We start from the raw sequence: 23,653 nt of genomic DNA, 5'->3' as shown, positions 1-23,653 counted from the left end.
AGAAATGAATGGACCAAATTAATATCAGAAAAACATTTGCACATTGGAAAAACCTGGTGTTTCAAAGGGGATATCTAACATATGCAGAGAATTCCTAGATTTTAATTAAGTGATAAAGCAGCTATTCAATGAAACGACGTAAACGTCATTCAAAGCTTCATTCAAAGCGTATTAAAACAATATTTCTAATTCTTCCAAAGTTTGATATGAATATGAATGCATTCAAGTATTGTGTAAAGCCTTAAGGAATACTTCTGGACAGAGAATGTAAACATCACACTTGCCCATCTGGTATTCAAGCTTGAACTGTATCCATATAGGTAAACTTACTAAGTTCTCCACCGTTATTTTCAGCAAGAACCAGGTATGTCAAAAGAAAAAGGAAAAACAAATTAGTGACAGTGTAGCAAAATAAACACATGAACACGTTTTTTGTGCACGAGTTTATTTGTTAAATTGTAAACACACAATATACATGCAGAGCAAATGGAAGGTGACGGTAGATGTTTATTTTACCAAACAGATTGTTTAGCTGTGTTAGGTTTGTACCACAGTAAAATTTGCTCAAACCTTTACATGTGACCTATAAAAATGTGCTGTTCTAAAACAGCCACTGTCCACTTTAGAGGGAATGAGAGCTGACTTGTTCACCACTCTCTCTCTCTCTCTTTCTCAAACCTGGTTTAGTGGTTGGCAGGCACACCAGCTCTGTATGGGTCAGCCGGTAACTCTCTCCCTGAGTGATCTCTTTGTTCTTGATAGTGGGACACTTTGCTTTCAACTGATCATTGTATGGCAGCACAGTGCTTGTAAAAACCATGAGAGAGAACATGGCATGGGCGGCAGCTTCAATAGCTCCTATTAGATGTCGGGGCAGAGCGCCATCGGCTTTCATTAGAGTCGGCCCAGTAGGCAAGATGTACAAAATGTGACATAAACTCTTTGGCTTTCATCTATGGCCAGTATCAAATGACTCACGTCAGCAGGAAGCTGGAGACAAAAAGAGCACCCCATCCAAAACATTACAGCCCCATCACAGAGACATGAGAAGTCTGAAAAGTAAACACAGAGCATTTATGGTTTACAATAATAGCAGTTTTAAACTGTTATCAATAATTAAACTGCAATACCATGTAGTCCACATTTAAAGAAACAAATAGCTTTTTAAATATTTAAAATATATTTATAAATCAAAATTATTAAGATTTAAATTTTTGTGAAATATGCTTATTTCTGGAATTTTCACACCATTAAGACAATAGGGAAATGTGTCGCCCTACCGGACACGAGCTGGCTGCGATTTCTAATAAATTCTTCGTAACTTTTTTATTTCCAAAGATATTTTAAATTAAATTTGACATTTTTATGGCATTCTTTCTGTGGAATTCGTTTCTGAAGTCCATTTTAGTGTAAAAGATCTCTGTTTTGAGTGATAGGTGACAAACTTTAAAAAGTTAATTGTATTTTTTCAAAATTTTTCAGTCAACTGTCATCATAAGATCTCCTTTTAATAAGACTACCTACACACTACATAACATACATTTTACCTCAATCAATATCTGCTTGTAACACATGGCATTAAACAGTCATAACGGTATAATCTATATAAATTAAACATTTTAACAAGTGTATTTCAACTCATTGGATGATAATAAAGAAATTGCAATTTGAAATTGAAAGGGTTAATTAGATAAGATAATTGTCATATTTTGTTTACAGTATTTATGAAACACAGACAAGTTTAAACAGTTTACCTCTAGTGAACACAGACAACAAATTTTAATAATTTACCTCTAAATTGTCTAGATTAACTGAGTATGTTAAAGACATAAAAGATTGGATGACCTATAATTTTCTATTATTAAATCCCAATAGGACAGAGATATTATTTATTGGTCCAAAAAACCTTCTTCCAGCCTTCTTCCACCTTAGATAAATATTGCCAAGCTAAAAACATCATATCTATATCTAATGCAGAAAAGCTAGTTCATGCATTCATGACTACCAGACTGGACTATTGTAATGCATTGTATTGTAATGGTTGTCCTGCATCATCAATAAACAAGCTACAGTTAGTCCAGAATGCAGCCTCCAGAGTTCTTACCAGGTCAAGAAAATATGATCATATAACCCCAATATTATCATCCCTGCACTGGCTACCTGTTAAGTTTAGAATTGATTAAAATCTGTTGCTACGCACGTACAAGGCTCTAAATGCATCCATCACGCTCTTTGAGATCACAAAACTCTGGACTTCTGGTTGCTCCTAGAATATCAAAGTCCACTAAAGGGGGTAGAGCGTTTTCATATTTAACTCCTGACAGTGTTTGGGGCTCAGACACACTCTCCCAGCTTAAATGTAGATTAAATACATATCTCTTTAGCCAGCCATACACATAATACATCCGATAACCTTGTGCTACAATACATCTGATCAACGCTAATTCCTTTTCACTTGTTTCTCTTTTTCTACCCATCCTCAGGCATCTAGGGATTGTGCCAGCTCCAGTTATGTCCATCTTTATGAAGATTTTGGACCTTCAATGAGAAGAGGCCAACCCTGTGAGTATCCTGAGTCATCCAGAGATGGACCAGCTCCAGTTAGATTCTGCTTAATGAAGTTTTTGGACATTTGAAGAGAAGATGCCAAACCCCATGTTGACTTGCATAACAACAACCTCCTAATCAATACCTATCTACATATGCTGTATCTGCATCACACAACTTCAACGGACTGTTTATGACAGTAGAAAGGACATTATTCATAATCACGCTCTCTGGTGTTTATAATAATTTATAATAACACTTTCCAGTGTCACCCAATTGAGGATTCCCTTTTGAGTCTGGTTCCTCTGAAGGTTTCTTCCTCTTACCATCTAGGGGAGTTTTTCCTTACCACTGTCGCCTCAGGCTTGCCCATTAGGGACTACGAAATTCCACATGATAAGCGATTAATAAGCACTTGACTCCGTTATCAGCTGTGGTTGCTAACAATAAGTGTGGGAAATTATATATATTAAATGGTATCTCAGTATACTGCAATAAGAAAGTTTGCTAACAAAAATTGTGTAACTGTAGTCAAATCATAGTACAAGACGTCATCTGTAACATGGACGTTTGACAATTTATTTTCGATATGCATTCATGCTATTTCCCACACATTTGGTTCCAGTGTTTATATTCCACTGCAGACATGACATATAATGTCACACAAACCCACCATCCCAACACATTTATAGCTATGTCTGGAGGATTTAAGGGGCCATAGTGGCTTATAAGACCAAACAGGAGATTAAATTTAAGCAGAAAAATGTTCATGATGTTTGGAGAAGCCTGAGGAATATCAATGGCTTCAACCAGGCAGCCCTGACTGGGCAAATCAACAAATCAAACTCAATCAATTCTTTTATAGCCCCACTCATCCTCTCTTCTTCAATACTATTTAATTCATTTTAATTCAATTCAATACTATTCTTGCCTCCCCAACATCTCTCATCTCTGGACAACAGCAACTCTAAATTTAATCAGCACTTTTCAGTCTGGAAAACGTACCTGTAGAATGAAAAACTTTTAGTCCCAGTGCCCAAAAAAGCGGAATGTAATTTGTTTACCTTAACATTACAGACAATCCACGCCAGATTCATTATGAACATGGCGAGCGAGCTGGCAGGCTTTTGTGTTATCAGTTGAAACAATCTGCAGCAGCTGGTTTGATAACAGCAATCAGAAAAAGGATTGGCAACACTATTACTGATCAACGGGAATTAATGATCAGATTAAACTTTTCTATGAAACTATTTACAGTTCTGAGGTGAGTGACACTGATTGAATAGAGGATTTTTATAGTAATCTAGAATTGCCATCCCTCAAGGATTCAGATAAATCTATTTTAGAAGGCAATATAACTGTTTTCTAGATTTGTAATGCAACCAAGAAACTAAAATTTGGAAAAGCTCCAGGGCCTGATGGCTATTCGGCCGAGTTTTACAAGAAGTTTTCTGCCAAGTTAGCACCTTTGTTGTGTAAAGTATTTGAGGAGGCCCTTGTTTCAAATTCTCTTCCCCTATCCATGACACAGGCTGTTATATTGGTCCTTCTTAAAAAGGATAAGGATCCATTTAAGTGTGAATCTTATCGTCCGATCAGTTTACTCTGCTGTGATTATAAGATCCTGTCTAAAGTGCTGGCAATCAAAATCGAGCCGATCATGAGAAAGGTAATTCATTCAGATCAAACTGGTTTTATTACTGGGAGGCAGCTATCTTACAATCTTCGTCGCTTATTTAATGTTATCTATTCACCCAAAAATAATATAAATCCAGAGATCTTAATATCTTTAGATGCCCACAAAGCATTTGATAGAATTGAATATGTTTATCTACTTGCAACACTTAGAAGGTTTGGCTTTGGCCCCATGTTCTGTTCTTGGATCAAAATTCTATATACTAGGCCCCAAGCATCCATTTGAACAAATAACATAATTTCTAAGTGCTTTCCCCTCTCTAGAGGGACAAGGCAGGGTTGCCCTCTGTCCCCCCTGCTCTTTGCTATTGCCATCGAGCCTCTTGCAATCCTGTTGAGGAATACAGAGGGCTTGCCTGGTATACTCAGGGAGGGATATGAGCATAAGCTGCTGCTTTATGCAGATGATCTCCTCCTCTTCCTGTCTAATCCAGATTCCTCTATACCAAAGGCTCTTACAATTATCTAAGATTTTGGAAATATTTCAGGATACGAAATTAATTTAACAAAGAGTCTTCTTTTCCCTATCAAAGTGCACAACAAATGTCTTTCCAATCCTTTCCATTCTCAGTAAGCTCTGATAAATTTCTCTATCTAGGTGTGAATGTAACACGCAGATATAATGATTTGTTTAATAATAACAACTTCAAATCAGCACTGGACAAAGTCAAGCAAGACGTGGCATGGTGGTCAAATCTACCTCTATCTTTAGCCGGGAAGATTAACTCCATTAAAATGACAATACTACCAAGATTCTTGTTTTTATTTCAGACCGTGCCTGTTTTTATTCCCAAATCATTTTTCAGAGATCTGTATTTCCATGTTTCTTTGGGATCACGCATAAGAAAAGAATATCTGGAAAGGAAGAAAGAGGAGGGTGGACTGGCAATGCCAAATGTTTTATATTACTACTGGGCAGCCAACCTACACAAATTGATTTTCTGGCTTTCTGATATGTCAAGTGATGAAGCACCACTTTGGTTGCTGATGGAGCAACACACATGTAAGCCAGTATCCCTACGTTCACTGCTATGTGCTCCAGTCCCAGTCAGCAAACATTATTCTACAAATAACCCAATTATCCGTGGATCACTCAGAATATGGTCACAGTTCAGACTTCACTTTAATTGTAAACAAGCGTTACCTTCTGCCCCTATTCTTTTGAATCCTTTGTTTCCTCCTTCCCTTATAGATTCAGCATTTCAATTGTGGTCCAGAAATGGAATTAGCTGTGTTAAAGACCTTTTCAAAGACGGCATATTTATTTCATTCCAACAGCTAAGAACAGACTTTGAGATCCCTCAGTCAAATTTTTTTAGATACTTACAGGTCCGTAGTTTCATTAAGAAACATTTCTCTCCTTTCTTGAACCGGCCAGAAGGAGGCTGGATAGATGAGTTGTTAAATATGGACCCCTTTCAAAGGGGTATGATGTCCATTTTATACGAGATCACTCAAAGAACCGCCTCCCCATCTCTGGATCATATAAGAAGGCAATGGGGGGAGGAACTGGGAATGGAGATATCAGATACAGCCTGGCAGTGTGCAATAGAGTTGGTACACTCATCTTCTGTATGTATCAGACACGGACTTTTACAATTTAAGGTGCTTCATAGGCTCCATTTGTCTAGGAGCAAGCTGGCTAAAATGTATCCAGGGTCAGACTCATCTTGCCCCAGATGTGGTTTGGAACCAGCAGATCCAAGTCATATGTTCTGGGGATGCCCCAGATTAAAAAGTTTTTGGATAGACATCTTCGGGACATATTCATCTATCTGTAATAAAGATATAGACCCTGACTTCCGTTTATGGTGTAGTATCGGAAGAAATGCACCTATCAGCTAATCAGTTAGAAATTATTGCCTTTTCCTCATTATTGGCTAGACGCCTGATTCTTTTCAGTTGGAAAAAGGCAAGACCACCGTCTCACAAACACTGGGTATTTGAGGTGATGTCTTATCTTAAACTTGAGCATCTTAAGTACACCATCTGAGGCTCCTCTGTGAAGTTCTATAGGGTCTGGCAGCCATTCTTATCGTACATTGCATCATCATGGTCCGTTTCATAATTGAACATAACTGACTGCCCCCCCTTTCTGTGTGTGTGGATTATCTATTTATTTACTTATCTCTTTACTTTTTATTTATCTATTTATTCATTTACTTTTCTTTCTCTTTCCCCTCTCCCCCTTATGGGGTGTGTTTGTAGTTGTGGTTTGATGTGGAATATGTGTTTTAAGAAGAATGTCATATATGTTTGTGAGGTTGTGATTCTTGTGCAATATTGAAAATCAATAAAAACATTTGAATAATAATAACATTACAGACAATCAAGATGCTATAAAAACTGATATTAGCTGACCTTTACTTATGGGTAAAAATCCACTACAGTTTGCCTATCAGATGATGCAATTATCTATCTGATAAACAGGGCAAATTTACCATACAGCATACACAGCCTGAACTATTGATGGAGAAACTCCAGTTGATACAGGTGGATTAGTGAACCACAGTTTGTATGAATCCATGACTGTATGTTAGTTATAGCTATGTGAAGCACTGGGGCCCCTTAGAAAACACAAACACACAAGAAATCTGAAGCTGTATTTGTTATAAATCTATAACCTTGTGACCACAAAAACTGTTATCGACAAATTCACAGAGGACACAGCGGTGTAGGTCTGATCACTGACTGATCAATGAGATAGCTTACAGAGAATAGATGTGCACTCTGACACACTGGTTCCAGGAAAACAACCTCTAGCTCAACATCAAAGAGACCAAGGAGCCTACCCCCATCACAATCAACAGGACACAAGTGGAGAACTGGTCAACACCTGCAAGTTCCTCAGTGTTCATATCACTTAGGACCACACATTGTCCACTCACTCAGAGGCAGTGGTGAAGAAAGCTCACCAGCACCTCTTCTTCTGCAGACAGCTGGAGAGCATCCTGCCTGGTATGAGAACAGCTCTACCCTAAACTGAAAAATCTGCAAAGGAAGCACTGGAGGTGAGCATCCTTCCATCAAAGACATCTACACCAAGCATTAAGTAAGGAAATCAATCATCAGAGACTCCAGCCACCGAGCCATGGACTGCTCTCATTGCTACCATCAGTCAGACAGAATTATAGCATCAGATCCCACACCAGCAGATGCCTTTTTGCAGACCATCAGACTGTTATCATCAAACTTATAATACATGCAATAACATATTATATATATTACAATTATAACATGCAAAATCCACTCTATCCTCCATACACTGCACTTTATCATTTATCACTTTTTGACCTTAATACACTGTTTACAGTTTACTATGATTTTCACTTGCTAGTCACTTATAATTTCTTTTGTAAAGCTGCTTTGAGACAATGTCCATTGTAAAAGGCGCTATACAAATAAATTGAATTGAATCGAATCATTTTTGCACTGGTTCTGTATAGAAATGTATAATAATTTCTAGATTCATAGATTCAGAGCTTACTCCCCAACAGTAATGATAAACAGTTGTGCTGTAATCTGTGAAATGCCACAACCTTCAGTATATGAAGCAGATGATTTTGCATAGTAAATTTGCTTGGATCACTAAAGGTTTTACAGATATAGCTTCTGTGGCTAATTGTCTTTTCTAGCGAGAAGTAATTAGTGAGTAATAATGTAACAAGCACTGGCATTAAATCATATACAGGGGACTGTCCAGTTATCACTGACCACACAGTGTCACCTGGTGGTTCTGCCATGTCATCTCACTCACACACACACACACACACACACACACACAACTGGCTTTGGTTATCATAGGTATTGCTGCAGAAGTACTGTGATAAAGAAATTATAGCAGACAAGAATATTCTATTTCACACACACCCCTAATCTAACAATAAAAACTTCCATCAGTTTCATTATTTCTGTCCAAAACTAAAGCTAGCAGACTAATGGTAGGACTGTTGTGTGGTGTCAATGCAGTTGAAAAGAATAAACAGAAATATGTGTGAAAAATAAGGTTAAAAGCTACACTCACCTCCTGAATTGCTTGTCCCAAACATTCCTGAGAACTTATTGCTTTCCTGCACACACAATATCAATAAACAACACATGTACCAATGTCTGTGAACAGGGTGAAAACTTACTATTAAAACTACTAAAATTGTAATATATAATAGTCTCTAGTATAAATCATTCATACGGTGCTTTAAACCACAACAATGAAACAACAGGGTTAGAAAAATCAGTAGCCTTGGCAAACATAGGTTCACTTTATACTTCATAGATGTCCTGAGGACAAGTAGTTTACACAGCCAGTTTGTATTTTTAAATTTGAGTCATGCTTGACATTGGTGTGCTGCATCTTGATGTTATAAAAATAGCATAGGTTCCAAGTGGTCATATTGATGCTAACCATAGTGGGAATGTTTTGGGTGTGCAAAACCATAGCATATTTTAAATAAAATATTTTTTTAATTGAAGAAGAGTGGTGTTTGCAAAAATATTTTTGCTTGTGATCTGATAGACATACACTGTATTGGCAAAAGTTTTGGGACACCCTTCCAAATCATTGAATTCAGCTTTTCCAATCACTTCCATGGCCACAGGTGTATAAAATCAAGCACCTGCTTGATTTTGCAGACTGCTTCTACAAATATTTGTGAAAGAAAAGGTTCAGGAGCTCAGTGAATTCAAGCATGGTACCATGATAGGTACCACATGTGCAATAAGTCTATTTGTGAAATTTCCTCACTACTAAATATTCCCTGGTCAACTGTTAGTGGTATTATAACAAAGTGGCCAAGAAAAAATCACAGAGCGTGGTCAGCGCATGCTGAGATGCACAGTGCACTGAAGTCGCCAACTTTCTGCAGAGTCAATAGCTACAGACTTTGTGTGACCTTAAGATTAGCTCAAGAACAGTGCATAGAGAGCTTCATGGAATGGGTTTTTATCGCCGAGCAGCTGCCTCTAAGCCTGACATCACCAAGTGCAATGCAAAGCTTCGGATGCAGTGGTGTAAAGCACACTGCCAACAGACTCTAGAGCAGTGGAGATGTATTCTCTGCAGTGACAAATCACGCATCTCTGCCAGGAGAATGGTACTTGCCTGACTGCATTGTGCCAAGTGTAAAGTTTGGTGGAGGGGGGATTTTCCAGTGAAAGGAACCCTTGTTTCAACATACGAAGACAGTTTGGACAATTTCATCCTCCCAACTTTGTGAGGACAGTTTGGGGATGACCCCTTCCTGTTCCAGTGTGACCAGTGCACAAATCAAGGTCCAAAAAGACATGGATGAGCGAATTTGGTGTGAAGGAACTTGACTGGCCTGTACAGAGTCCTGACCTCAACCCGATAGAACCCCTTTGGGATGAATTAGACTGTAAGCCAGGACTTCTTGTCCAACATCAGTGCCTGACCTCACAAATGTGCTTCTAGAGGAATGCTCAAACATTCCCATAAACACATTCCTAAACCCTGTGGAAAGCCTTCCCAGAAAAGTTAAAGCTGTTATAGCTGTGAAGGGCAGGACATCTCTGTATTAAACCCTACGGATTAAGAATGGGATGTCATTAAATTTCATGTGCATGTACAGGCAGATGTCCAAAAACTTTTAGCAATATAGTGTATATTTGTGTGTTTCACTAACAAGCTAGCCATAGGTTATTACATTATGTTAGCTACCATGTTTTAGTCTAGTCAGGAACTGTAGGTTTCCTGGATAAAATTTTGGATAGGGCAGCACATTTGAGTGTTTACTTGCCGAATTGCCTAGCTAATGAATTTGATTTGTCCACCCTTTACAGGTTTTACAACGATCATCTATTAGTTAATGGTAATTGAAGACTGTATTAGGTACAATGTAAGTGTGTTTACCTTGGTATTTTCTGCATGATGGTGAGTGTGTATTCTGCACAGCAGTTTGGCTGGTAAGTGGAGGGCAGAATGACATAGTCAGCAGGTGGCAACCTACACTGGACACTGACTTCCTGAGAGTGAGCGTGAGGAACACAACTCACGGCAGGGCAGACTGTACCTGAGATCACCATGCAGTCTGCTTCACCAATAACCTACAGACAAACACACGCACACACACACACACACACAAATGCCATGACTTTTAATGCTGCCTCCAATGCTGTCGTCACATTTTCACAATAAACATCATGTAAATGTTGCTATTGTGATTTGGTGAGAGCTTTATTATTTTTTTTAATAGAGAAAAAGCTAACAAAGTTAACAAAGGGGAATGTTAATGTACTGTGGTAAGATATGGGTTCATGCTTTTAATTGATTCTTTTAGTCAAGTCACTGGTCTATTACTGGGTGTGTTTTAACCAAAATCTTATTAAAAGTCTTATAAAAACTTTTTATTTAAATATTTTTTTTTGTCAATGCTTCAGAGCAGAGTCAGAGCTTCCTGTCACAATTCTTCTTTATCTCTCAGCCACATGCTTCTAACTTGCTGTATGTTTTATCGTATAAAAATATAAAATGTATATTCACACTGCATAGATTCAGGTAAGATTGTAGCCTCAGATTATTGTTCTTGTTTCTTTGTTGTTGTTTTTTTATCATTCATTTACTAATCAGCATAATGACAAAACAAAGGAGAGGGTTGTTGATTTCAGAAGACCACAGAGCGACCAATCTCAGCTGAACATTGATGGATCTTCCGTGGATATCATAAAGAGCACCAAAGTGCTTGGTGTTCACCTGGTGGAAGAACCTCACCTGGTCCCTCATTACCAGACCGAACACCAGTAAAACACAATACTGTCTCTACTTTACAGGAGGACTGAGGAAAGCCCATTCCCCACCCCCCATCCATACCATGTTCTACAGAGAAACTATGAAGAGAATCAAGATGCAGCTGCATCACTGCATGGTTTGAGAATTGCACTCTGAACGCAAGACCCTGCAGAGGATAGTGAGAACAGCTGAGAAGGTCATCCAAGTCTCTCCTCCATCACAGACACTGAGACCACATGCTGCACAAGTAAATCCATCAGCATTGTGAATGACCCCACGCACCCTTGACACAAACTCTCACCCTCCTGCCATCTGGAAAAAAAGGTACCGAAGCATTCATACCTCACAACCAAAAGCAAGCATCCAGGCCCTTACTATTTATACTGCTACAATCTGCTGCTAACTGTCCTTTATGTTTACACCCGTAGCATTTTTTACTTGCACTTTACTCACCACAAAACTGTGTACTGGTCAGTGCTGCACTGTCAACACTAATGAATTGTGGGGATGTGGTAACTTAGTGCTTAAGGCATTGGACTACTGCTCGAAAGGTTGTGAGATTGAATCCAAAGTCCATCAAGCTGCCACTGCTGGGCCCCTGAGCAAGGCCCTTAACCCTCGATTGCTCAGTTGTATAAAATGAGATAAAAATGTAAGTCGCTCTGGATAAGGGCATCTGCTAAATGATGAAAATGTAAATAAATTGTATAATATTCTACTGTCTGTGTTGCACTGTTTGCACACATGCACTTCATGTGGTACTGTGTACTGTACTTAGCTCTGTGTTGTTTTGTGTAGCTCTGAGTTTTATGTCGCACCATGGGGCTGGAGGAACGTTGTTTCATTTCACTGTGTACTGCACCAACTATATATGGTTGGAATGACAATAAAAGCTTCTTGACTTGACACTGCACTAAGTGTGCCATTTATCTGTACAGTGGTTCACTGTTGTATAGCATTAGTAATTTTAGTCACAGTAGTACCACCTAAAAACGAGAGAAACATGTGCATGTCCATATTTGTAGTGTGGAGATATTTGTAGTGTAATATAGAACACATATGTACCAGTAAAAATATTCGATTACATTCGATTAATGAGTAGATTATTGTTGGTCTTATGGGACTACAAAATAGGCATATATGCAATATACGATAAATTGTGAATTACTAATAAATGTAGGACTAAATAAAATCTCATGTCTCTGATTGTGCTGTTTGGTTTAGCTCTGCTTCATTGTGTTCATAGACTGGGAGTCTTGGACTGTGGACTGTCAATTACACATTATAATAAGTCTGTGTATTATATCAATCATGTTATGTGTGCAGTTTAGCCCCCACCCCCCACTGACCTTATAAATATGAAAGCCAATGGCATGAAGTGTGTTCTCCGGGCTATGCTGGCGCAGCGTGACACTAACATTTGTCCCCCCTGGATCATAAGTCACTATGAGGGGAACATGAGGATTCTGCCCATGTGACGGAAAGTTCCGACCTCCTCCAGCTGTAGAGCCGACTTTCCAGCAGCCGCTCACACTTGCCATCTCCCATTCTCCTCCTACAGACTCCTGCTGCACACTCACCTTTACTGCACTACAAAGAGTGTAAAAGAAAGGTGTTGATTTATATCAACTAAATATATGGTAAAAAAAATTTAAGATTTTAAAATTACCTTTAAAATCAAAAGACAACTATATTAAATGAATTTATTTAATAAATCAATAAAAATACAGGAAATATGTGCACACCTGAGGTAAGTGGGGCAGGTAGAATGCACTCGAAGAAGGAAGTGCCCCTGTGCTCCCTGTAGGAAGGTGCTGGGCACAAGCAGATAGAATCCAGCACTTAAGTGTGCATGTACCACCACCTCACGCTCATATGTGTGTGTGCGTGAGGACGCACAGGGTGTCGAGTTTAGTGTTCGCGTCAAGTTGAAGCGCTTTTTGTCCACCTGTAAAACCAAAAACAAATCATAAAATCACACAATGACAAGTCATATTCCAAATCTCTGTACCTACCATCGAGTGGCTGAGAAATGGCTAAATGAACTACTAGAACCAAAATGTGAGAAAAAAAAACGACCACTAGAAACTAATTTATAGAACACCAGAAACTACTTCACAGACACTTATATATGTTCTTAGACATAAGAGACCAATTAAGGATAAAACATAACAAATTGTCATAAGGGAATGCAATAAAACTCACAAGATAATTTTTACCACAAACCTTCCAAATGTGCAGTGCAATGGCCTGATAGTATGGGTGCTGATGTGTGTTGCCAGGTGATTGCCTTTTCTGGGAATTGTACACTGAGGTCCATGGTCCATGCTGCAGGAGCGATATGAGTACTTCTCCTTGTTCCTTAACCTTTAACCAGAATTTAGGATTACTGCTGTAGGTACTGTTGTTACGGCATCCCCCTGCTGATTGGCCTCTGACCCAGGACCCGCTTATCTGCTGGGTGTGAGTCAAGAGAGACCCTGCAACAATTGAGGAGATACAAAGACAGCAATTAAAACCACATTCCATATGATTTCCTATAAAACTGACCATAAGCATTTGAGGAAACAATGTTTTAATATCATGAGTTATTTGAACTTCCTAGATTCAGTCTAATTTATCTACTACTATATTAAACATATTTAGCTACTATCTTAAACATTTTATGATTTGACATATGTTGGCTTGAATGACCATTTTAAACTTTAAATTTTTCATCTCTATAAAAGTGTTTGTGATAAATTACATTAATAAAAAGTGGGGGCATGTTTGAGCATCTGAGAAAAAATTTTCATTCAGGAACTATATATTTTTGGAATTTATACAATCTTGAAAAGTATATTTAACAAGGATTTTTAAACAAAAACTAAACTAATAAAAGGTCCAAAACAGAACGTATGAATCAAACATTTTTTGGATACCCGTGTATATGCTCTGAAGATGATGATCCTCACTGATTGGGTATCCTACAGTAACTTCATCAAATTTTTGCTGGAATTCCATCTCATCTACCCAGAATTCCCCATCCTTTGTGCGGCCCAAAAGATCTGCAGACCATGAGGGGTCCAGCAAAGTCCACCCTGTTCCACTAGTGTTTGTGCATGTGTGAGTGTGTGTGTGTGTGTGTGTAGGAGACAGAGGGAGGAAATAGGGAAAGAATAAAAGAGGTTGTGAGGTATTTCATGTACAACTGCATTAGAATAGCAATTATTGTTTTGTTGGTCAGAGATAGGCTACAAATGACTGTACTGCTGTCTTTAAGACTTTAAGATCAATAAATTTTAATTCTATTAGAGTGAACTGACTGTGACATCATGGTTTTTAACGTTCAAAGTTACATTACTGTTAACAGTCAGGTTATTGCTCTGTATGACAACAACTGTGTTGTGATAATATAATGTGATTTTACTTCATGTATTGGTAACACAGAAAATACTGCTTGGAATTATAAGACTGAGCAAAGATTGTAAAAAATCTTGTCCCGTATCATGGAAAATACAGTACCTACCTTTCAGTCCAGGCTCCTTCCCAGCACCTTCTGCCCCATGGGTTGCGTATCTGCAGCAGCTGCACTTGCGCTCCAGCAATTGTTTTCACAGCTTTCCATTCCATTACACTCAGAGCATGGAACTGACCCTGCTCAGGGGCATCTACAGAAAGACAGGTAAACCAATTTACTGGGGACTTATTACCATAACTTTATTAAATGCATGGTTGAAAGATAAAAATTTTAACTTACTGATTTATTTAAACCTTTTAAGTGGCAATCATTTTTTAGATTTCGTGTTATGCTGACATAATAATGTTGATAATTCTAACTTAATATTATGGGTAAATTTCTGTATTAATTGATATAAAACTAAAAGTAAATTCAATTCTTTGTTGTTGTCCTCCTTTAGCTGCTCACCGTTCGGGGTCACTACAGTGGACCTTTCTAAATGTAAAGTCTAAATGTAAGTCAGGTCAAGTAGCTTAGTGAAATTCAATTGATTACTTCTTTTTTTTTACCTTGAGTTCAGGATTTCATGTCCCCTTCCCTTCCCAATTAATTATTTGCTACAAAAAATGTCTTTTCAGTTGACAAAACAAAGATGATAAAGAAATACGTACTCTAGCCCCAAAAGGGACTGCAACAGGATAGGACATTGAGAATGAAATTTTTGTGTTATGGAATTTAATGTTTACTCATGTAATTACACATGCAGGTAAGGTATAGCAATTTTCAGAAGGTTCCACCGTATGTTTTTTACTTGGCTTTGACTGTTATCTCCACTTTTTGAATGGGTCACATACATTTAAGATGTATTTATATTTACTACCCTTAGAACAGTCATTTAATTCTCACAGAAAAAAAGGTGAAGCTCCATAAGAAAATTGTTGGCCACTAGAAGTTAATACTTAATGAGTACTTGCTTGTTACTATAGTTTTACAAAATGTTTAAAGTTGTTTCATTGATTCATTATAATGGCATAATTGAGTATGCTAACTACATTTCCAAAGGATATGGCCAGTTTCCAATATGGCCAGTTTGGTTATTTATAATTTGTGGGGCAATATAAATTCGTGGTGTTGTTTCTTCCAAGAAATACACTGCATAAACTGCTGTTCACAATACAATAAATGTCTAAAAAATATTGTTATGGATGAATTAATAGTTTCATTGTGAAATAATCATACCTCAAACATATTGATGCAAATTGTTGCATTAATTTGTTTTGTTCAGCCTAAATATTTTTAAACAGTTTTCAGAATGAGCTACTGAAAAAGCTACTCATATCATACTAAGGTATAAAGTACAGCCTACAGCACTGCAACCTGTACATAAAATATTATAATATGCTGTTTAACAATATATAATAATAAATGTTGAGTAATGTTGTATTTCAATAACAATCAGTGGCATACATTATGGTATATGGCATTAACAACAAAAAGGTAAAATGCAGATCCCCCTTTTTAGTGACCATAACAATACAGTACAGCACCATATACATATTATATTATTATTACTGATATACAGTGTATAGAAAATGAATACACGCCCTTTTATATTTATGACATTGATTTGACCAATAAACTGAAATTACAATAGAATAAATATATCTTTCTTTCTAATCTACACACAATGCTTAACAATACTAAAGTGAAAGCTAACAATAAAAAATTTTTTTCTAACGTTTAAAAAACTACAGCACCTTGGTTCACGTAATACTGTTTAAACATGAAAAAATGAAAACCTTTCTCATGAAAAACCGTCAAGGTCACACAGCCACTTAATTTTCCCAACATCTCTATGGAATCGTTAAACAGTTAAAAGGATTATAAAAAGATTTCCATGGCTTTGAAGATACCCTGGAGCACAGTTACATCCATTTTTAAGAAGTGGAAAGTGTATGGCACAACCCACAGCCTGCCAAAATCTGGGTATCCATCAAAAGACCAGGAGAGAAACCACTAGGTCAATAATACATCAGTATTAAAGATGTTGCACACATCTGGCCTATAAGTGAGAGTCTGCAACAAATTTGGCAGAAGGTTTTGTGGTTAAGCCTATCATGATTATTTTGTTATCTACTTACGGTACAATACATGACCTCGATCATTTTTGCTGAATTCAGGACTGCCTAGTGTTTACATGTATTTTTGTTTATGTAAGAATTAATGTCTCCAAAATTTAGCCATACACTTTGCTTCTGTCCCCTTTCATTGCCATTTTGCACTGCTTCTGTCCTCTTTACTAGTGGGCTAATTAATTAAATCACCAAATCTCCTCCTACACTGAGATTAGGATGAGATTAATCTGAAACTAATATGCTTAACATAAACATAATATGACAAAATACTTCTACACAAAATTAAATGAATGCACAAACGAAATTGAGTACAAGACACTGGAAAGAAGCCGCAAGGATCTGGTGGTGTCAAGACAGCATCAACCCCATCAAAACCTGCCCCCTAGAGCTATGTCCCCCAGCCTCCATTAGTTTTCTGGGATTTACACGTGGGTACTTCTTAGGTCTTATACTTCTCAGCTCAAAAAAGACTGAAAAGACTAGTGTTTACATGTATCATAACTGATGAATGAATGTGTGCCTCTAAAAAATGTAAATCCATTTACTAGTCATGTAGTAGAAATATAGTAGTAGTCTTTAATACTATTATATGCTTTCTAGAGCAAGACTTTTGTTTCTTTATTTAAGATTCCAAAGTACCATCGTACTGAGAATTCTGAGTAAATGACTTGTTACAACACAGTTTTAATCAGACAGAGAGAAACCTTTGATTGAGAATTGTATATTCTACTCATGCTGTTCTCCTGCTCACCTGTAGGTGCTTCATGCACACAGCAACTTATGTAACTCTGTTTCCTCATCTCCTGTGAGAGCTCTGAGAAGACACTCCTCCCTCCAGGTGTGCTCAAAGACTTTTTTAAACTCCAGCGTTCTGCCACGCCCCCACTCAGGTCCACCACTGCCTCACACACCTGTCCTGCCCATAAATGCTCATATGAGCCATGTAGCCTGTAAAAAACATGCAAAATATGCATTTTTGTGTACTGGAACATACACTACATAACAAAATGTTTTGGGCAAACCAGGCCATCACACATGTAAGTGGGTCTTCCCCAAACTGATGCCACACAGTGGAAAGCACACAACTGGAGAGAGAGAGAAAGAGAGAGAGAGAGAGAGAGAGAGAGAGAGAGAGAGAGAGAGAGAGAGCAAATTCCTTTCATTGGAACCACAAGGCCCAAACCTGTTCCAGCATGACAATGCCCTCTGTGCACAAAACAAAGTCCAAAAAATCTTGGGGATAAACTGCAATGGTATAAATTGTGAAAGTGAAAGATGGCATGTTCACAAAGCACATATAGGTGTGATGGTCAGCTGTCCACAAACATTTGGATATAACCTTGTTTAAATATACAAGAAATAAGAAGTCCTCACACTTAAACTCCATATGCTCAGGGCAAATCATTGCTGAATATAGCACTTTAACAGAAGGGATAAAATGTGTGTATGTGAATTAAGGCTGTGAGGCTAAATATGGAATAACAAAATTACTCTATTCCAATTCATTTAATGTGCATCCCAATAGCACTTACTTTGCATATGCCTTTTCCAACAATGCTACCCAGAAAGCCATGGGGCTTTGACAACGAGAAAAACAGGGTGTGTCGTTGATGCAGGGTAGTCGATCATCTATCTGAATTTCTGTCCAATGACCATTCCTCCAAAATTGGAACCGGAACTGACCAGTGTAACCACTCTGTCCCCACACACACTGTCCAGGGGGCATCACCTAGAACAATCATACACACACTCATTTCCAGACCCCTATTTATTTTTACTAAGATCATTTATTCATCTTCAGCATCCTTTTTTTGTGGTTAGGGATGTAGCAGCTTGAAGCCTAATGCACACACACATACACACACATGGGGCAATTTATTTTAGGAAATCCACCTACTAGCATGGTTTTAGAGGTGTTAGTATGCTTATTATTATGGGTAATTATATCTAGTACAGAACACATGTACACCTGTTATTTATGTAATTATCCAGTCAGCCAGTCATTTGGCAATGTATAAAATCATGTATATACAGGTTAATGGCTCCAATTACTGTTTACATCAAACATCAGAATGAAGAAAAGTGATCTTGATGAGTTGATTACTGCATGTTTGCTGCTACCATATGGTCTGGTCTGAGCATTTCAGAAACTACAGGGATCTCCTGCTCTCTAGAGATTACACAGAATGTGGTGGAAAAAAATTAAATGAATGAGCGCCAATGCGTGGAAAAACCTTGCTGATAAGAGACATTAAAGGAAAATGGCCAGATTGGTTTAAGATACTATTTATAATAGTCTTCTTCTTTCGGCTTTTCCCTTCAGGGGTCGCCACAGCGAATCATCTCACTTCACCTATCCCTATCTTCTGCATCCTCAACACCCACTAGCTTCATATCCTCATTTATTACATTCATATACCTCCTCTTTGGCCTTCCTCTTTTCCTCCTGCCTGGCAGCTCCATGTCCAACATTCTCCTACCAATATACTCACTCTCCCTCCTCTGGACATGTCCAAACCATCTTAACCTGGCCTCTCTAACTTTGTCCCCCAAACGTCCAACATGAGCTGTCCCTCTGATGTACTCCTTCCTAATCCTGTCCAACCTGGTCACTCCCAAAGAGAACCTCAACATCTTCAGCTAATTCATATAAAAATCGCTATTTACAATCGTGGTGAGCAGAATGCACAAAATCATAGACATTGACGTGGATGGGCTACAGCAGCAGATCAGAAGGGGGACCAAATCAAAGTTTACTGTGTTCTCCAGAAGGGCACTTTCTCTAAGAAAAATGTTACAAAAGAGAAAATAGGGCATAATAGCAGACTATTGCCAACTTTGAAAGACATGGTACCAGTGGCTATATGATTATAGACATAAGCTTTTAGGTGTATATGTAGTCTGATGTATATGAGATGAAAAGAAGATTGGGAACAATTTCTGTGTGACAATAATGTGTGGCATATGCAAAAGAAAGTATCTAGATGATTGGTTTACGAATGGGTGGTTAGAAGGGATAGAACAAAAATCCTTTTCTTCCTGCTCAGTTACAGTTAATGCATGTATCAATATTATACATCATATCAAAATTTCACCAGGAAAATATTTATCTCTAGGATATTTTAATGTATTTGGATTTGTTTACCTGATCCAGCAGATAGCGGTTCTTCAACAGCATGGTACAAGCACACAGCAACCAGCAGTCTCCCAGAATGCCTTGCTTTGGGTAAGCGTCAGCATAGTCATCAGGGAAGAGGCATGGACTCTTACAGATTTGCTGTGCAAAAATAAAAACTTCTTTTGTTTCTGGCATCATCATGGAACAGATTCAACACCTGCTCAAAAACATACAGCAATAAAATGGCAACACACAAAAACTGTCCTTTTTTACTGGGTGTATTTCATAGTAGTCGTATAAACTTATGTTATAATCTTATCCCAAATACAGGAAACAATTAGTTTGAATTTTTTTTGTCTTCAACACCACACTTAATAGTCAGCGATTAACTAAGCTAAAGTATAAAATTCAACATCAAATATTGCTGAAATCTATTAACAAATAGGAGGCTAAGAGCAAGTTTGACAGAATAAGAGATATGACTATGATTATTATTATTCATTTGCTACATTGTATTATCAAAATATTGATATATATTAATAAAATAAAATAGTTTAATAATTTAATTTAATAATTTATTCTTATTTCTAGGTATTTAGTTTTTTTTTTTTAATATATATTTTTTATTTTCATTTTTTCCCCTCCCCTTTCTCCGTTTCTCTTCTTTTGTAAAGCTGCTTTGAGACAATGTTCATTGTAAAAGGCGCTATACAAAATAAAATAAATTGAATTGAATATATACTTTGTTATTGTATACTACTGCAATGATATATACTGTTCATCAGTCTGTTTATCAGCCCCCTTAGAGGTCATTTTAAGGAGCTTTTTCTGTTAAGCTTTTAAGATTTGAAACACTTGAATGACTGACTTGTTTTATTTCAGTTTGAAAATATTTAAATTGGTATCCTCCAAAAACACATAATCCCTCCAAGCATGGCATACACAACACTCAGAGTTCTGAATGTTGGATTTCTGATACTGTCACACAGTTACAGACTGAGCTTTCACTCATTTTCTGTTACGGCATAATCCTGGCCGACATTGCAGAGTCTATGTAGGCTGTTAGCAGTGTGGTTGGCAATATCAGATAAATTAGAATAGGTAACCTTGATAAGTTGCATATGCATCTCTATTTCCTCTATTATTATGATGTGCTATCATTGGGAAGCAAATTGATAACAAGCTGCATTTTATCCTATAAGCCTTGTCCCTGAGCTTAAAACTCTAACTTACCAAAGCCTACATTTCTTCCTGCACTCTTTGAATAAGCGAGTGGCAACATGATAATACTGCCTTGTGAAATGGAATTTGGTTAGTGTGTGGAATTCAAGACTGAAGTGGATTCATTTGGTCTGGCAGAGGGTACTGCAGTCATAAATATCAATCATCACGGTTTCAGTGAACAAATGATTGGTCAGATAAGTTTCACCTGAATCTGATTTCATGCTTGGAAGAAATAACATGCAGTTGTGGCTCCTGATTGGCATTACCGAAAAATGCTCACCCTATTGTTGGGAGTTCAAAGCATGCATGGTATCTCACTTGTTGAAATGTAGCATTCAGGACAGAGATATAAAATATTTCCAAAACATTAGAAGATGAAGTGTGGAGTAGAATTAGCAGGTGGGTAGAAATGAGCTGGTAACCAAATGTACTCCATCTAGGGGAGTAAGGGAGTTGAGGTTGGGGCTAGGTTGTGGGATGCGGTTATTCATGGATGTTGAATTGAAATTAAGTTCTTAAAACTTAAACATTTGACTTGTTGGTGGATTGTCTGAAACAGCACCTTATTTACCAAATAGTAGTCCACTATTTTTTCCATTTTTCAAGACCAAAATGTCGCATACCAAATGCTTTCAAGTACTGCTGTGAAGCAGTGGAATAGTTTAGTATCCAAAGGATGAACATCATACAAAATACCCATGCTCACACAGAAGGGCACGATTTAGGACACAAGGTCACACCTTTCACTGGTACCACATGTCCATAAGATTACCTCGGGGCGGAGCCAGGTGACCGTGCCAGTGAGCCTGGAAAGGGGCGTGGTGTAGTCCGAGAAGAGGGCGGAGTCATCAGCTGTAAAGCTTGGATCCTCAAACAGATCATGCTTCTTAGCTGTCATCTCTATGGTAACCAAATCTGCCAGTCACGAACTGATGTAATAACATTCATCATTATTTCCACTGTGGCTGTATGGGAACTGTAGTAGCGTGCTCACTGTTAAAAACTAGATCCTCAACATATTAATGGCCAAAAATGATCATACAGGTTTTAAACTGCAACACGGCTTAAATGAACGGCCCTTATACCAAAATCATTCTCTGCAGAGCTGTCGAATGTAAAATTTTATAACCAGCCCAAATATCAAGATCACTGTTTTGATATCGCTTTCTCATCCCTGGGCGGAGTTAGCTGGACAGCTAATGTTTTACCCGATTGTTTAAATCCTGGCGCTTTCTGCTTTAGAGTCAGAGCAATAAAACCGAGAACATGTTACGCGCAAATGTCTGAATGTCCAGTTCTCCTTAAATTCATACTGATCACGTTAAGGACAATGAATTTAACGAACGCAGAAATACCAGTCTAAACCAAGATACACACTTCCGGAAAGACGACACATTGCATAGCGCTCTACTATTCATACAGAGACTGAACCAGGGTTGCCAGGCATGGTCGAGTATTATAAGAAATGTTTATTATCAGCGTCCTTGCGTACAACGAAATTTTGTGATTGTCACACAATCAGCAAACGAAAAAACTTACATTATTTACACAGCCGTGAGCAGAAAAATAATAAATAACAATAAGTATGTAAAGTAGCTCTACTTGTATGTGCATATTGACAGTGTGTGGAGAAAAAGGGGGGTTTGATCAGTCCTTTAACACTGTTTTTCAAAGCTGTTTTTCATTTTATATGTGTAGGAATGAATCAGTTGCTACATGGTTGTACATCAAGGGGCAGTGATAGCTCAAGTGGTTAAGGTTTTGGGTTGTTGATCGGAAGGTCAGGTTTTAAGTCCCAGCACTGTTAAGCCACCTCTGTAGAGCATTTGAGCAAGGCCCTTAACTCTCACTGCTCCAGGGGCACTGCATCATAGCTGCCCCTGTGCTCTGACCCCAACTTCCTCAGCTGGGATATGCGAAGAAAAGAATTCCACTGTCTTGTAATTTATAATAAAGGCTTCTTCTTCTAAACAGTGTCCATGTTGTGTTTGTCTTTGATGACACTGCCAGACATTTTCTACAGACATCTAGCATAGACACTGTAATTTGTCTCCAAAGCTCATACCAAAACCTGTTATCATTTAGTGGTGCTAATGCTTCTTCCCCTCATGTGTATTGGGTCAACGCAAATTAGTACTGATTAAATTTAAATAACAAATATTAACTAAATTTTTCTTTTTCTTTCTCCCTGTGCCTGGTTCCTCTGGGTTCTCTGGTCTCACACTCACCAAAAGCATTTCAGTACGTGGATCAGCTACAATAAACCTCCCTGGTGAGAATGAGTGTGAGAATGTGTGTGCTTGGTGCCCTACAATAACACATACATGAACATCCACTCTGACAGTGACCTTACTCAACTAGCTCAATACTGAACTAGAGACTCTGTAAATATGAGGTTGCAGCACTTTGCTCTGTCACCCACCAAGTGGATCAGAAAAAGACAAACGAGACATTCAGAATGGGACCATGGCTAGAAATGTTGATTCAGGGTGTATTGTATGCTTTTAATAAGTTCGAACAAATTAACGTGCAGTTTATTAATTTGTAAGGTGACACAACAATGTTTTGCTCATGTGTTTTGCTTCTGGTCACCCGCACCAAATGGATTTATAACCTTTAGTTAATTTTAGGGCGACTTATTAATTCAGACCTACAGGTTCAGGATAAAAAAAGTATACAAAATAGCATATATAAATGTATTAACAGTGATGTATTGAATAGCCTGCTGTTAGACTGCATCATTCTTTCGTTTC

General features: G+C 37.8%; 1 protein-coding gene across 3 annotated transcripts; it reads right to left on the bottom strand.

Moving 5' to 3' along the window:
- Positions 1-425: 425 nt before the first annotated feature.
- Positions 426-22,318, bottom strand: capn10 (calpain 10). Of its 3 annotated transcripts, XM_058418486.1 has the most exons (12): positions 21,673-22,318; positions 19,704-19,835; positions 18,091-18,287; positions 17,310-17,506; positions 14,493-14,634; positions 13,906-14,072; positions 13,211-13,464; positions 12,730-12,932; positions 12,334-12,574; positions 10,109-10,302; positions 8,267-8,312; positions 426-1,052 (listed from the first exon to the last, which is right to left on the bottom strand). In XM_058418486.1, exons 1-12 carry the CDS (start codon positions 21,796-21,798, stop codon positions 1,023-1,025), a joined length of 1,929 nt encoding a protein of 642 aa, XP_058274469.1. In that variant the 5' UTR covers positions 21,799-22,318; the 3' UTR covers positions 426-1,022. The 3 variants fall into 3 exon arrangements, with proteins under 3 accessions (XP_058274469.1, XP_058274470.1, XP_058274471.1); XM_058418487.1 differs by lacking the exons at positions 426-1,052; positions 8,267-8,312; positions 10,109-10,302 and adding an exon at positions 10,323-11,849; XM_058418488.1 differs by lacking the exons at positions 426-1,052; positions 8,267-8,312; positions 10,109-10,302 and adding an exon at positions 11,849-11,970.
- Between the last annotated feature and the right edge of the window lie 1,335 nt (positions 22,319-23,653).

Source organism: Hemibagrus wyckioides, linkage group LG20 (assembly GCF_019097595.1).
Source record: "Hemibagrus wyckioides isolate EC202008001 linkage group LG20, SWU_Hwy_1.0, whole genome shotgun sequence".
NCBI classification, from domain to species: domain Eukaryota; kingdom Metazoa; phylum Chordata; class Actinopteri; order Siluriformes; family Bagridae; genus Hemibagrus; species Hemibagrus wyckioides.
Note: the sequence above shows the minus strand (reverse complement) of the source record. Positions and strands in the feature narration are given on the sequence as shown.